We start from the raw sequence: 14626 nt of genomic DNA, 5'->3' as shown, positions 1-14626 counted from the left end.
GGCATGCAGTTGCATCAAACAATGGTATAAACATCATTCAATGTTAATTCTTAATAATTGCAATTACAATTTCAAGGGAATAATCAACAATTATGATTTTTTTTAGGTATGTAACGATTAACAGCGAGCTGGTTGAAAATCGATTCAAATATGTAACGATTCAAATCGGTTCAGATGCAAAACAAATCGCGATTCATTTAGGGGTAGGAGTTTATATGAATGCATGTCTGAGGGGAACTTACGGTCTAAAAGTTTAGATGGAATTTTCTCTTTTCATCTTGCGCCTGTATAATGCATATTAAAGTTCATAAGTGCAGCGCTGCTTAGTTTACAGCAGAAACCACCCGCTGGCAGAGAGTGAATCTGCGTCTCATTCAGCTGTATAGTTTCACAAAACTGAAGTTAAACCATTCTGTTTTTGCTTCAAAACTTTGAAATTATACAATCTAATTTAAATTAAAAACTGCTCATGTTGCATGTATGCAGCATCTTTGTTTGGATTGTGATTAAAATGCAGTGGTTGCCTCTAATTTTAAATGGAAAGAGCACAAACAAAGCCTTATTTTGTTTATATGTTTGTTTTTATTTTGTTTGTGTTGCTTTTTTTTTTTATTATTTTTTTGTTTTAAAATTTCAATTTAGTTTTGTTATTTACATTAACATTCTATTTAAATTTTGTCATTTAGCAGACTCTTTTATCCAAAGCGACTTACAAACGAGGACAATAGAAGCAATCAAAACAAACAAAAAAGCAATATGCAAGTGCTATATTAGTATATTATTATAGTTATATTTCAATTTCACAAAGAAATGTACAGCATTTTGTCCAAGCAATAATAAAAGGACACATTTAATTCATAATTTGTCTTAAATATCATTTTGTTTGGAAAAAAAAAAAAATCATGAATCGAATCGTGAAATCAAAATCGTGAATTGAATCGTGAGTTGAGTGTATCGTTACATCCCTATGATTTTTGTCATAATCATGCAGCCCTAAATAATAGTTCATAGTTTTGTTTTGAATAGAGTGGTGACTGGCTTTTAATTAACAAAACAAAATCGATTATGATTGCTCTGAATATACAATACACAAACATATTAAAAAGCCACTGCTTCTTTCAACTTTCCTTTAACATTCAAACCACATTTTGAGTTGAGCGCATATGTACATCATAACATGTATAAAAAATATTCCCACATAACTGAACTCTCTGTATATTTCTCTCTGTCTGTGTCTCATACAGTACAGAACGGAGCAAAGAGAGCTCTTTAACTTCAAACAGCCGTAGAAGATCCACACAAACAACCTGAGGTTCAAAAGAGGGCTATATCTAGGTCAAAGCACATCTTGTTTGGAGATTTTGAAAGCCCACCATAAGCCGCATATGTCTGAAACCACAAACACTCTCACTGCATGGCTCTCCAATTCTAGATCCCCTTCATTTTCACACTTATATTCTTCCTGACTCAAAATCCGCTTTTTAAAAACAAAACACCTACTTAACCTTCAGCATATGAAAGGTTTTAACACAGGAGCGCTACATCTTATCCCCTTTGGTAAAGCAAAGAAGCGGAAGCCCGAGTCGTTCTCTGACAGTGTTTATAACCGACATCTAAGAACGGCTGAAATCCACCAGATGTCGAAACTGACGGACAAGCATCGAGGTAATGCGCAAGAAAGAAGAGGGGATGGTGAAAGAGAAAGAGAAAAAGAGGGGCCCACGGGCAGGATGAGGTCAGGCCAAAGATCATATTTCCAAGTCCTCAAAGCTACAAAACTGCAACAATGATTCTGATAGACCTGTTGGGCTTAGGAAACTGGATAGCCATGAAGTTGATGGGAAGAGCGGCACCAATAAGCGATTGTAGCGGGAGTAAACCTACACCGGGATACACTTACTATGCTTTTGACTGACATCTCGACCATCTAAGATATTATATATGGACAGGAATGTCAATAAATCATCCAATAAGAGGATCTTCTGCTCTCAAAGAGTGAAATGAGATCAAATGTGGCCATTTTGAGGTTTGCAGGCCAGTCTTCCATTTTGTTTCTGTGAAATCATTGCAATGACTTTGCCCCACCTCAAAAACATTCATCCAGGGTCTGTCTGAGTGACTTGTGGCAAACTGAACAGTCATAGTAGAGTAGGAGAAAAAAAAAACACATTTAAACATCGGAGCCAGAGGTGGGACCGTAGCCGAGGCATTTGGTTTTAAGAGTTCCCATCACCTCGTCAGTTAAATTGACGGAGGTCTGCGAGGGAGCTCTTTAACCGCCTCCACCCATCTGCCCAAACACACACCACCTCAATTCTCCATTCTCTCCAAATGCTTTTTTACATGTGTATGAAGTGCAGAATTAGGTAATTGAACGGGCTAAAATGAGCCCTGGACTGAGGCTCATCAGGGGGAGTCTTTATGTTGGCCGTGGGAGTAATTAGCAGGGATTACAGGAAATCTGGAACATTCCCAGAGTGGAGGGCTTCTGCCCAAAACCCAGATGAGCCCCTGGCCTACATCTCTCGGCTCTCAAAACAGCCACAAATGATTGTGAGAGGCGGGAGAAAAACCACAGACATAATTTAGTCATAATTATCATTACTGATTTACATTATGGCTGTTATGATACAATCATATCACATTTCTGTAACACTTTAAAACTGAGATTCAATTTGTTAACATTAGTTAATGCATTCACACTGTTAGATGATGATACATATTGAAATTAAATTAACATTAAAATAACAAGTGCCTGTAAAAATTGTTCATTGTTAGTTCATGACAATACATTAATGTTAATGAATTGAACTTTATTCTAAAGTGTCACAAACCCAATATTTATTTGCATGGCATTCATATTGTTTCATGTCATGTTGACATATACTACCCTTTAAAGTTTTAAGAAATGTCTTGTGTTCACCAAGGCTGCATTTATCTGATCAATAATACAGTACAACACTAATATTGTGAAATATTTTTTACAATTTAAAATAACTTTTCTATAGGAACATATTTTAAAATATAATTTATTCTAGGTGGCAAAGCTGAATTTTCAGCATCATATCTCCAGTCTTCGGTGTCACATCAGAAATGATTCTGCTATGCTGATTTGCTTAAGAAACATTTATTATCATCAATTTGCAAAACAGTTGTGCTGCTTAATATTTCTGAGGATCCCATGACTCATTTTTTTCAGGATACTTCTGATGAATAAGAATAACAGCATTTGTTTGAAACAGAAATCTTTTGTAATATTTTAAAAGTCATTGCTGTCACTTTTGATCAGTTTAATGCCTCCCTGCTTTCTTTAAAATAAAAACTTACTGACCCTATACTTTTCAACAATAGTACACATATTGGGATGTACTTATATGCATCAAGTAATTTGTTTTACATAAATGTTTGTGAGACACAAAACACAAGATGAGAAAGCAAAGCACACTACATCTTTGTTAAACCTCCAGCATTTCTCATTTGGTTATGTTTATCCAACTTTATGCAGAATTTATGAAGTGAGGAGCACACCTTGGGAGAAGATCTCTGAGCACTGCTCACGGCTGGATCACCAACACCAATGTGACTAAAACAGTGAAAGAAAAAAGACACACCACCTCTCAAATAACACACACAAGGAGATTTGCCGAGGAATGAGGTTAGGGGAATGTCCCAAAGGAGAACTGTATCCAGAGCTCAAGACTCTAGTCAGTATCTGCTCGAAAACTCCAGCACATATCATCCATGCTAATGCCTGATAACAAAGCCACGGGAGGAAGGGTTTGAGCAAACAGCAGCCTTCGCTGAAGCAGTCTGTTTTGGTATTAAAATCATCTGGAAAGCTTCCCACACACAGAGCAGATAGGGAGGTGAAAAGAGTGGGACAAGTGAAAGGAACGGGGGGATAACACTTGGACGAAACGGCACAAGGAGAACGAGAGAGTGGAGAAAGAGAAAAAAAAAGTCTAGAAAGTCTGGTTCGACACAAACACTTCCTACAAAGCCGTCCCTATCCAGCGGGATGCGAGGGAACAGGAACAGACCCACCGGCCAAGTTTGGGGGCCCAGGGAGTGTCGACTTAACAGCATGCAAATGGGAAGTGTTAACAAGGAACTTCAGTGGCAGCCTGTATCTGCCTTCAAGTGTGGAAAGCCACAAACAGAGGGCCAGATTTTACACAGCACCCATCCGACATCACTCCGTACTGTGCCAGATTTACTCTGGGAAAACCACAAACTACACTAACAATGTCACAAGAGACACACGTCTTGGGCCGAGGAAGTGTGGGGCTTTTTTTCTTCATGTCTGTGCACATCTGCCCCATTCAGAGTGTACAGATGACTCAGGGTGAGTCAGAGCCCACACATTCCACCCAGGGCCACGTTTCGAAGCGTTCCTCACATTCCCCTGTGAGCGGGTCACACGCTCTCGCTCAATCAAACGCGGTGGCAGCTCCTCTTAGTAACATGTTAAGTTGCCTCTCACTGCCGCCCTTCTTCTGTCAGTCAAAACTCCCTCCTCTTTCATTCAACGGTCAGTCAATCCTCTGTTGAAGATCCTCCGGCTGAGTCTTTGTTGCCGCTCCTGGCTCTAGGGTCCCAGTGAGGAGGTCTTGGTGGTCCCATGTGGAATGCGCTAAGGAGGGGGCAGACTTGGGCTAAAAGGGGGCATCCCATTGTTCACACACACTGCACATACCCCCCACCAGGCCGTCGCTCTCAGGGGGTTTTTGGAGGGGGATTGAGAGGAAGCGGAGGATGAGCGAGATCATGGTTAATCATGAAAATCTTTGGATGTAACCAGTACTGCATCCAGGAATTACTCTGGTCCAACCCAATCTTATGAAAAAAATTTAACTCTTTCATGAAGGAGCAATTTCATTTGAATTTGCTTTAAGTATAATTTACAGAAAAAAAACTAAACAAAAAACATCATAAACAAGACGTTCCACCACTAAATCTAACCGTCAGTGGGGTGTAAACAGATCATTCAAAAATGTACCAATGAAATCGTATGACTTCATATGAATCAGCCACCAATTTGCCAAAACCTAAAATAGTTATGAATTATCATGAGAGTGTGTTGGCCCGGTCGCATGGCACTACTACGTTCTCCTCCTGCCTGCTCATTTCAAACACTGCTCGGGTCTCATTCAATAGACCACTTCCTCCTGATAGCCAAACTCAATTACAGGCAGTTATCCACTGTCTCAGGTCACTGAGAGCACAGCGCACAGATCAGCTCTGCTTCAGTCTCTCCCACAGCAGGGCAAACCTGGACTGCAAGTTGACATTTCAAACAGCAAAGTTAATGTTTTGCATGGTGACATGGGACAAAAACTATTTTAAAAACATTTTATAATTTTAGCAGAATTATTATAGAAGCAATTTTAAGATCTCATATTGATATTAGTACATTTAAAAATACATTTTTCACCACCTTATTAAGCAAACTAGATTAAAAACAAATGTTGAAAAATAAACAAGTTGACTACAGAAATTACACTATAATATAAATTACATTTCAGTCAGTGAGATTTAAAGAAATATTAATAAAAGTACTTGTATTGAACAAGGATGCATTAAATTGAGCAGAAGTGAAAGTCAAGACATTTATAACATTATTTATAATACAAAGATTTCTACTTCGAATAAATGCTGTTCTTTTGAACTTTCTTTGAATCAAAGTCCTGGGGGGAAAAAAATGATCATGTTTCCACAAAAATACTGTTTTCAGCATTCATAAGATATATATATAGAGCATCAGCATATTATAATGATTTCTGAAGAATCATGTGACACTGAAGATATAAGTTAAGATGCTGAAAATTCAGCTTTGCACCACAGGAATAAATTACATTTTACAATACATTAACATAAAACAGTTATTTCAAATTGAAATATCTTAAGTAGAAGGACATTAATGTGCATAATCATTGTAAATCTATTAATTCTTAAAATAATGAAGCATTTTTACTTTAATATTACAGTAACATCTAATTTAATTAGGGACATCTGCCTGATAATTATACAAACAGCTGTCAATAATGACAACAAACATGATTTGTTCTTTATTGCACTCCAGCGATTATCCTCTGATTAGCTGGAGTGGTGGGCTCGCATGCTCTGATCTGACAACGTGTCATACAGGGGTCTCATTAACACGGCATAAATTAGCTTCAACATCTTGTGACTCTCATCCCATCTGACTATCAGTGGAAATAGTAATTTGTTTGAATTTTACAGTTGAATTAAATCTAATTTACAATCTTATCTGTAATGCACTTACTGCATACCCAAAACTCCATAATGGATTTAGTCATAGTAAAAAAAAGGGGGGGGGGGGGGGTAAGAGTTGACAACATTACCAAATTAGCTGAAGTAGTTAATAAACACACAAGGGACTCGAAAAGGGCAGGACCTACTTCCTGCAAAGTTCTGTGCTCACATATTCAGCGTTGACCTGCTTATCTATGACGTAAAAACGATCTTTCAACTATTTATCAAAGTGAAAATACAAGGCAAGCAATAATAAAAAGACTGGCCTGCAAAAATAAATCTATTACATTGATGCATCCAAGCTACAGGCCAAAGATTAAGTACGCCCAATTCAGATCTGATCTGTACAATATCAAGAGGCCAGCGAAGTGAAGTCATCGCCTTTCCGAGTCTCATAATGTCCTGAAGTGCTTAAGAGTGTGATGAATCTTTCAGGACAAAGGGGAGGAAACATGTTTGATCTTTGACATTGTCCATACCTGAGGCATGACGTAAGAGCAAACTGCCAACGTAAAGCAAAGCAGATTTCTCCAGAGCAGGGAAAAGCATTCTGCTGGATTGCTATGAGGAGCCGTTGACAAGGCGAGATACCAATCCCGTCAGTATTAACCACCCCTCCTCTGAAACTTTTGAAGAGGGGCCGCCTGCCACTGGGCAAGAGGCACTTGACACACGTGTTTTACGACATCTAGGCCAATCAAACCATCACGAGCAGTGAGGATTTTTATAAGAAGGCCAGGCTGTGCTTTCGGTTTAACTGTGGTTTGGAGGATACCAGCGGTTTAGACCTCAGCAGGGATCTATGTACTTCACGGCTTAAAGAACTATGAAACTTCCGAAGGTGGAATAATCCACAGTCCTCTCAAACTGAGAGGATCCATAGAGGCACTCTGACCATGAAGAATGGTCTTACCTCTGCTTCTCCTTATAAAACCATGCTTATCCAGCAGAGAAACATTTTAACACCAATTTCACACCACAAACTCAACCTCAGTATAGCATGGTTGAAATGGCCACAAGTGCAGATCTCAGCAAACTTATTTGCTAGGGGCCCAAAATATGATACTATAACTCATTAAAACCATAAAACTTTCTAACTTCTACCTGGCATCTCACTTGCTTTTAAAGACACAATTAGCTTTTAAAACATTTTGCTTCAAGGGTCAAGGGTTGTAGTGAAGTATTTAAGTAACTCATCATCATTCATTAACCACATTTGTTGGAAAAATAGCTAGAGGCTATAAGAGGCAAAATTGTAAAGGGATCATTCCAAATATTTATGCACTTTTTAAAAAGTTGACAATACAGTGAAAGTCTAAGAAGATCCCTCAACATATATTCTAGCATAAAAGTTCATCATAAAGGCTTGGAACAACATGAAAGTGAAAATGTTCTTTAGTAATTTGGGTGAATTAACCCTGGGTTTCTTCAGAGAAATTCTGACTAACATTTAAAGACACAAATAGCATTACAAGGAATTTGTGGTGAAAATGTATGACAATAGCAACTAAATTAATTCCTCTTTTAGGTTTACTTTCATATAATGTGCAAAAAGCCTTTAACCATAAGATCTCAAGTTCTTTCCACTGCACAAGATACTCGCGGCTGCAGGAAATCTTGCCGTGTTGGATGCCGTGCCTGCATAAGCCATAACATTCGAAACGTCTGATTTATGATATTAACAAAAGCAAAACAACATTCAAGCGAACAGGTCTTTAAATGAAACTGCTGGTTCGAATGGCCTTTCTTGACTAGCATGAGTCACACGGAAAATGCTTCGGTGTATATATAATATAATACCTTTGCTGGAAGGCAGAAAAATCGTCATGCATGGGATGTCATTTTGACAATTTGCCTGATTAGTGCTATGTGTAGGACTGGCTCAAAGCACGAGGATAGAACTGTGCTTCAGGACTACAGAAGAATAAAGAAGACATGTTTTGACTACAAGGTGAAGAGGGCCAGCTCTGAAAAACAGAACCGGGGGGGCCACTACCAGTTCAATTAGGTTCTCCTGTGGACCATTTTCTCCCTAGCAACAGGAGACATTGTTAAGCCAAAGCAGGGCTTATTGTGTTTCCTTTTTTGCTGTCTAAGGACCTCCACCCCTCAGCGACAGCAGACCTTGTCACTTTCTCTGTATCAATTATCTCAGTCTCTTATTGACAAAGGTATGCTAGCTAAGGTTAGCCTTGCGCAGGGTCCCGACGCATATTGTGCACCATTATGAGAGGCACACGCGCACTGCACCCAAACCTCTAAAAGAACCTTTATAATTCAATCTTTAAAGCCATCACAAAAAAACTAGAGATTTGACACAATAAAACATGACACATGCAGGCATGTTTGGGAACACTCAAAGTTTGCATTACAATGACACCTCTGGAAAGACAATGGACCTGTTGGGTTGGTGTAAAGCACAGGGAAAATTAAACCTCAATTGTTCAGCAGTCATGCAAGCAGCCTATTCAATTAAGAATTACAGGAACACACTAGATATATTATGCAACATTTCATTCTGGTCCTTCAATTTGATTGAACAACGTTTCAAAAGGACATATATTTAGTTTATATCACCAAGCTTGCATGTATTCCCTGCATTATAGATCATAGTATGTGAGTAGTATGTGGCTAAAAGGGACTGATTTCAAAGCACAGAGCAGTGATGAGCTCAGATTGATCAAATCACATGATGTATCGATGCACAGCATTTAACAGTCAATTATACATTTAAGATTTATGTTTTTTCCTCACTTATTTTTCTACATTACGCTTTTAAAAATAAAGGTTCTTCATTAGCATCTAAAGGTTCCATGTAGAACCTTTAACATTCTATGGAACCTTTCAATTGCACAAAAGGCTCTTTGTGGTGAAAAAAGTTTTTTTGTCATTCACATAAAAAAAGGAACCAAATTTTTTTTTTTTTTTTTGAGGAACAAAAATGGTTCTTTTATGGCATCACTGTGAAAACCCACCTTTGAAACCTTTATAGGGATACAGCATTTGCAAATTCATAAAAATATAAAATACGCACATAATACTGTTTGCAGGCCCCTGAACATAATCAGATTGTAATTGTATTGTGACGTGCTTTTGTACGAGGTATTTGCAAATGCTATATTGAACTGATGTCAGATTGTATTGTGATAAACTGTTTGATTCACACCGCTAGTGAAGAGAAACCTGTCACTCTGTTCCACACATGGCCCTGAACTGCTTCAAAACACTTTAGCTTCTTTGGGGATATTTTCACTGGCGCAGAAGAAACATACAAACTCATTTTTTAGTCTGAAACTCAATTTATTCTTTAATAACTACTTGAATACTTGTAAACTTCTGTATGCATGTGTGCTGTTGACCTGAATATCAGCAAGGCAGTGATTACCTGCGGCCTCATGCCAACAACAGCACTCTTGCTCATTAGATATTGCTTAACACTTTATAAAGCATACACAGAGCATGTCAGTTTCAGATTTCAGATGCAAGTTATCTAGTGAGTTTTGTTCATATCTTTGCAATGGTTTATGAATTTGCACAACTCCATTTAGATTCAATGCCTTAAATACAGAGCATAGAAGAAGGTCTCCTAGATGAACTATTCTGACCAGCATCCAAGTCAGGAAAACTTTCTCTTTTATTTACGGGGGAATAAGGAAGTGCTTATAGCCAAACTTGTGTCCTGAGGTTAGTTTCCCCTCCTCGTTCAGGGTTCGAAGAGGATCTAAAAACTGCAACTTGTTACACTCCCCCGCCCCCATCGCGCTCCAGATAAAATCACTGCATTTACATGAGCATTAGCGCTTCTGAATGACAATCACTGTCCGATGACCGACTCTCGCTTACAATGACAAAGTACGACACTATGAAACAAAGCCAGCAGCTGGGGGTGCCGAGGGGAGGAACGACGGAACACTTGTAACTATAGAAATTAAATCACGAGCTGCATCCCGTTTAAAAGATGCAGTATCCGAAGTGCGGTAACGTACATGTAGCTGGGGAAAGCGAATTAAAGGGACAGTCCAAAAAAAAAAAAAGTTTTTCTAAACCTCTTTAACTTTTCTGTGGAGCACAAAAAATATGTAGGTAGAATGACAGCCTCACCATTCACTATAATTTAATTCATTTTATTCATTTAATGCAAGCAAAAGGTGACTGAGACTGTCATTCTCCATAACATACATCACCTAGTTCAACAAAAGAAAAAACAAAACGAGGACGTGTACAAAGTATATTTGCATCATATTTGTAAGCAATATGTTAGTCACCTTAATGACATACTGAAAGGAATCCTTTTGAAGGACAATATGATGTGTAAACAAAATATTAGAAATGCACACGTTAAAAAAAACAACTGAAGATCAATATGGGGTAGAGATAAACTATACAATTTATACACTCTTTGAAAAAGTAGAAAAGACATTAGCAGCCTTGCTGAATTACGTCCTTCATTCTATTTACATATAACTGTGTATTTACATAACTTGCTGCTTTTAAGTTCAAGAGCCTTGGTGTTCTGATTTTTTGGTATCTTGGTGTCACAAACTATTTTGGGTTAATAAAATCAGTGCAACTCACCATGAACTCCTTTGTTGGGAACATCGTTGACGTTGAAACCTTTCGAGCTGTAGGCAGTTCTGACTTCATTGCAGTTCTTTACCTTCTGATCAGCCTGAGCCGACGCCAAAACCACCAGCGACATGCATGCAGCGAATACAACGAACATCTTCATCGCTGACTGCTTGAGCAATCGAGAAAAAAATGTCAAAGAAAACTAAAAAAGTCAAGTCACGAAATCTCTTCGATTCGCACTTCTGGTTTCCTCATGGGGATGCGGCGTCTCTCTTTAACTTCTTCTAACCGATCGGATCTCGCGAACTGGATTTTCTTAAGCAATTAAAACCGGGCCTCTGAAGAATAACGAGAGAAACAATCCCGCAGTGTGTAACAAATAAAAAGCGACAACAAACAAGACTTTGCGCTCTTCGTTGCTACTTTTTTTTAACGAAAAACAAAAGCAAATCTGCGCTACGTCCAGAGCTATGCACGCGCACACATGTTCAATGCTGTAAAGGTAAGGCACTTCTTAACCAGTTTCTTCTTCGGTTGAAGAGTTCAGTTTGCTATATAGGAGGAGAAGCGAGAAAATTGCGATAAAAACTTTTAGGAAAGTTTCCCCCTCTTGCGCTGGTGTGCAGAGTGGAAATTGAGGAGTCGCTTGCGCGCGCGGCGAGATCTCAGAGTCAGGACTGCGCGTGCACGCAGCTGAGTTCCGGACAAAGAGAGCTGGCCACGCGAAACACACGGGGTGGAGCATGACGCGCGCAGGAGGTTACACTGACTTCTATCAACATTTGGAGTCTGCCAGTACATATTGTTCAAATCATTCTTGAACTGAGTACATGGAGTTATTTTTTTTTGGGGATATGTTCTAAAAATGTTTTGTTTTGTCTGATTTTGTCCCCACCAATTTTGAAAGCATGTTGGTTAAAATGTTCTAAAAAATCAAGCGAACCAAGAAATAAAACATGCAATGCAGTTTAGATACTGAAAGAAACAATGTACATTGTCCAAAAAAAGTAACTTAAAATAAACTATTACTGATTCTACAATGACCCAAAAACATGCATGCGCCGATCAGTAACTTGAACAAATTCTTGACACAGTTTCTTCTTGTCCAAGTTATACATTCTCTCTCTGTGAACATGACAAACAGCCACACTGTTGAGTCGGGTTTGTGACATTGAAGAGTGCAGCCAGGTCTTCAGGCATCTCAAGGCACTGAAGCTTGTCTCTGCTTCAGCAGATGAGACAGGAACAACGAGCAGAAGGGCCTCAACTTGACTGAAAAGACCACGGACCTCGGGAACCATGTTCCTCATGATTTCTGTCACTTCTGAGCAGGTTTTGTAGGTGTAATTGGCAGTGAACATGGCCAAAAAATGTTAACCCGAGACCTAATCCTTACAGTAGGCTACACTATCAACTACAGCTAAGCAACAGTCTAAAACAGGAAAACTGTTATTGTTCATTAGATAATAGAGGTAATCAGCAGGCCTACTGTTAAATCATAATGTAACGTTGATTATTAACTAGCTAGCCAGCTAGAATAGCTAGTTTTGCAAACATATTAACCCATTTAAGTCCACCGGCAACTATAGTTGCCACAGTTTATAGTTGTCATTTTCCTTTTGTAAGTATTTTTCTAGATGTTATCCATGTTTTATTTCTCAATGACATGCAAGCAAACAACCAAATAAAGGATTTCAGGAAAAAAAATAAGATATTCACTTCCTTCCTGTTACATGAGGCTGTTAAGTTCCTACCCCTACTTCCAGGAAGCATGGCGAAGGGAAACCCTCCCAAAGAAATGTAATTTTCATATTACTAATAAGTATTTTTTGTTGACATATATATATATATATATATATATATATATATATATATATATATATGTATGTACATAACCATGAAGGTCTCTAGAATCATCCAAACAAAACAAATCTTCCAGGGGATCTATATTTGCTATGTTTGCAAACTATAGTTGCCGGTGGGCAAATAACTTGTAAGTACATTTCATGGGCAAATGGTGTGTACTGTGTTAACAGGTTAATAAATCAAGGGTATTGGTCTTGTTTTCTGCCTTTTGCTTTCATAATATCCCACCTAAAACATAACGTGACCCTTTAACTGACATCTCTACTGTACAGTAGACCTTAATTTGATTGGGAATAAATCTGTCAAAAGGAGGAGATGAGAGCGCAATCTTTCCACGGCTCTACTGCCCCTATTCTGTCTGCTTTTGCCATGGGGTGTGGGAATTTCTAGTTTTCAAGTGACAGCAGCAGTTTACTAACTTCAGTCAGTCACACAAAAGAAAGAATGGAAAGATAAAGAGCTAACACATGGGATTAATTGATGTCTCCCTTTTATGACATTATGTCTCGTAAGGGGCAAAATATTGAGGCCCCTTTAACCAGTTTGGATGCGTTTCATTCTAATTGGTCAAGGACCCTAATTCATTTTATGACTAGTAGCTTATGATTCCATTATAATGTTGAAATTCAGACAAGTAATGAGTTTACATTTACATTATTATATGAAATCACCTACTACAGTGAGCCATTGAATACTATGGGCCTAAAAAATGCGTAATTTTCTTTCAGGTATACCTTTTTTATTATATAGATGTAATATTTTCTTCATTCTATTTATTTATTTATTTTCATTTAACTAACATATTTCTAAGAATGAAAATACCTGAATGTTCAATAACAAGTTTTTTTTTTCAAAAAAAAAAAACATGGGTGTAGCCTACACATGATAATTATTCAAATAATCATATATTTTAAAAAGAATATCATTAATTTCATGAATATCAAGGACTTTTGTCAGGGTTAATCCATTTGACCTAATCAATATGTGCCTATTCATAAAATATTTGATATTTTATATATTTTCATCACAAAGTACAGTATGTGAGTAAGTATAGTATAGTATTTTAAGTGAATTTATAAAACTATGTGTACCTTCACGTGCAGTACTCCTTGTAGGCTACTTATACGAAACCTGCTTACATAAGGGAAAGTTCACCCAAAAATAGAAACTGTGTCATCATTGAGTCATCTTCAAGTTGCAAACTTATGAGTTTCTTTCTTCTGTTGAGCATAAAAGAAGATATTTTGCAGAATGTTGGTAACCAAACAGTTAAATGTGTAATTTTCTTTAAGGTATACCCTTTTTATTATATAGATGTAATATTTTCTTAATTCTATTTATTTTTATTTATTTATTTTTAATTAACTTATTGATACACAATAATGGGACAACATAATGGCTGCTCTTTGTTCTGCACTATGTTCCACCATTTTAAGACAAACGTATTTGTTGTGTTTTCATATTCAAGAGATTATAAACTAGATTCAACTTTTTGGGGGGTTTGCGTCGAATGTTCTTCGACTTTTATGCATAATTAATTTGTTTATAAATAAAGATTGGTCTGCTGAAAACAGTTTTTTTGAGTTAGATGCCAAATGCTCTCCTCCTATTCAAATTTTACATTGAAGGGGTGAATACAACATATTTTACATTTTATATACATTTAGAGCTAGTAAAATACACACTGATGTCAAAGGAAGAGGCAATAATAATCCTTTCGATTATAATTAGACACATTTTATTTATATAAGACACACATTGTGTAAGTAACTTTAAACTTTACTCTATTTTTCTCCCAGTTCACCAGCCACTTACTTTTATGTATTTCGGGAGAAGTGGATGAATTCACGTGTTGTAAATCCAACAGACACGATTCTCTGAACTGCGTCTGCGGCACAAATCGCGTATACAGCTC

General features: G+C 37.6%; 1 protein-coding gene across 1 annotated transcript in view; it reads right to left on the bottom strand.

The window, feature by feature from the left end:
• gpc4 (glypican 4) overlaps positions 1 to 11554 on the bottom strand; it is a 39811-nt gene extending 28257 nt beyond the window's left edge. Inside the window, exon 1 of the mRNA XM_042738501.1 lies at positions 10852 to 11554. Coding sequence (XP_042594435.1) covers positions 10852 to 11005 — 154 coding nt within the window. The 5' untranslated portion in view covers positions 11006 to 11554. The remainder of the gene's footprint in view (positions 1 to 10851) is intronic.
• Positions 11555 to 14626: the final 3072 nt, after the last annotated feature.

The sequence above is a fragment of the Cyprinus carpio genome, chromosome B14, assembly GCF_018340385.1.
Source record: "Cyprinus carpio isolate SPL01 chromosome B14, ASM1834038v1, whole genome shotgun sequence".
Classification (NCBI taxonomy): Eukaryota; Metazoa; Chordata; class Actinopteri; order Cypriniformes; family Cyprinidae; genus Cyprinus; species Cyprinus carpio.
This window is presented reverse-complemented; position numbering and strand designations above follow the sequence as displayed.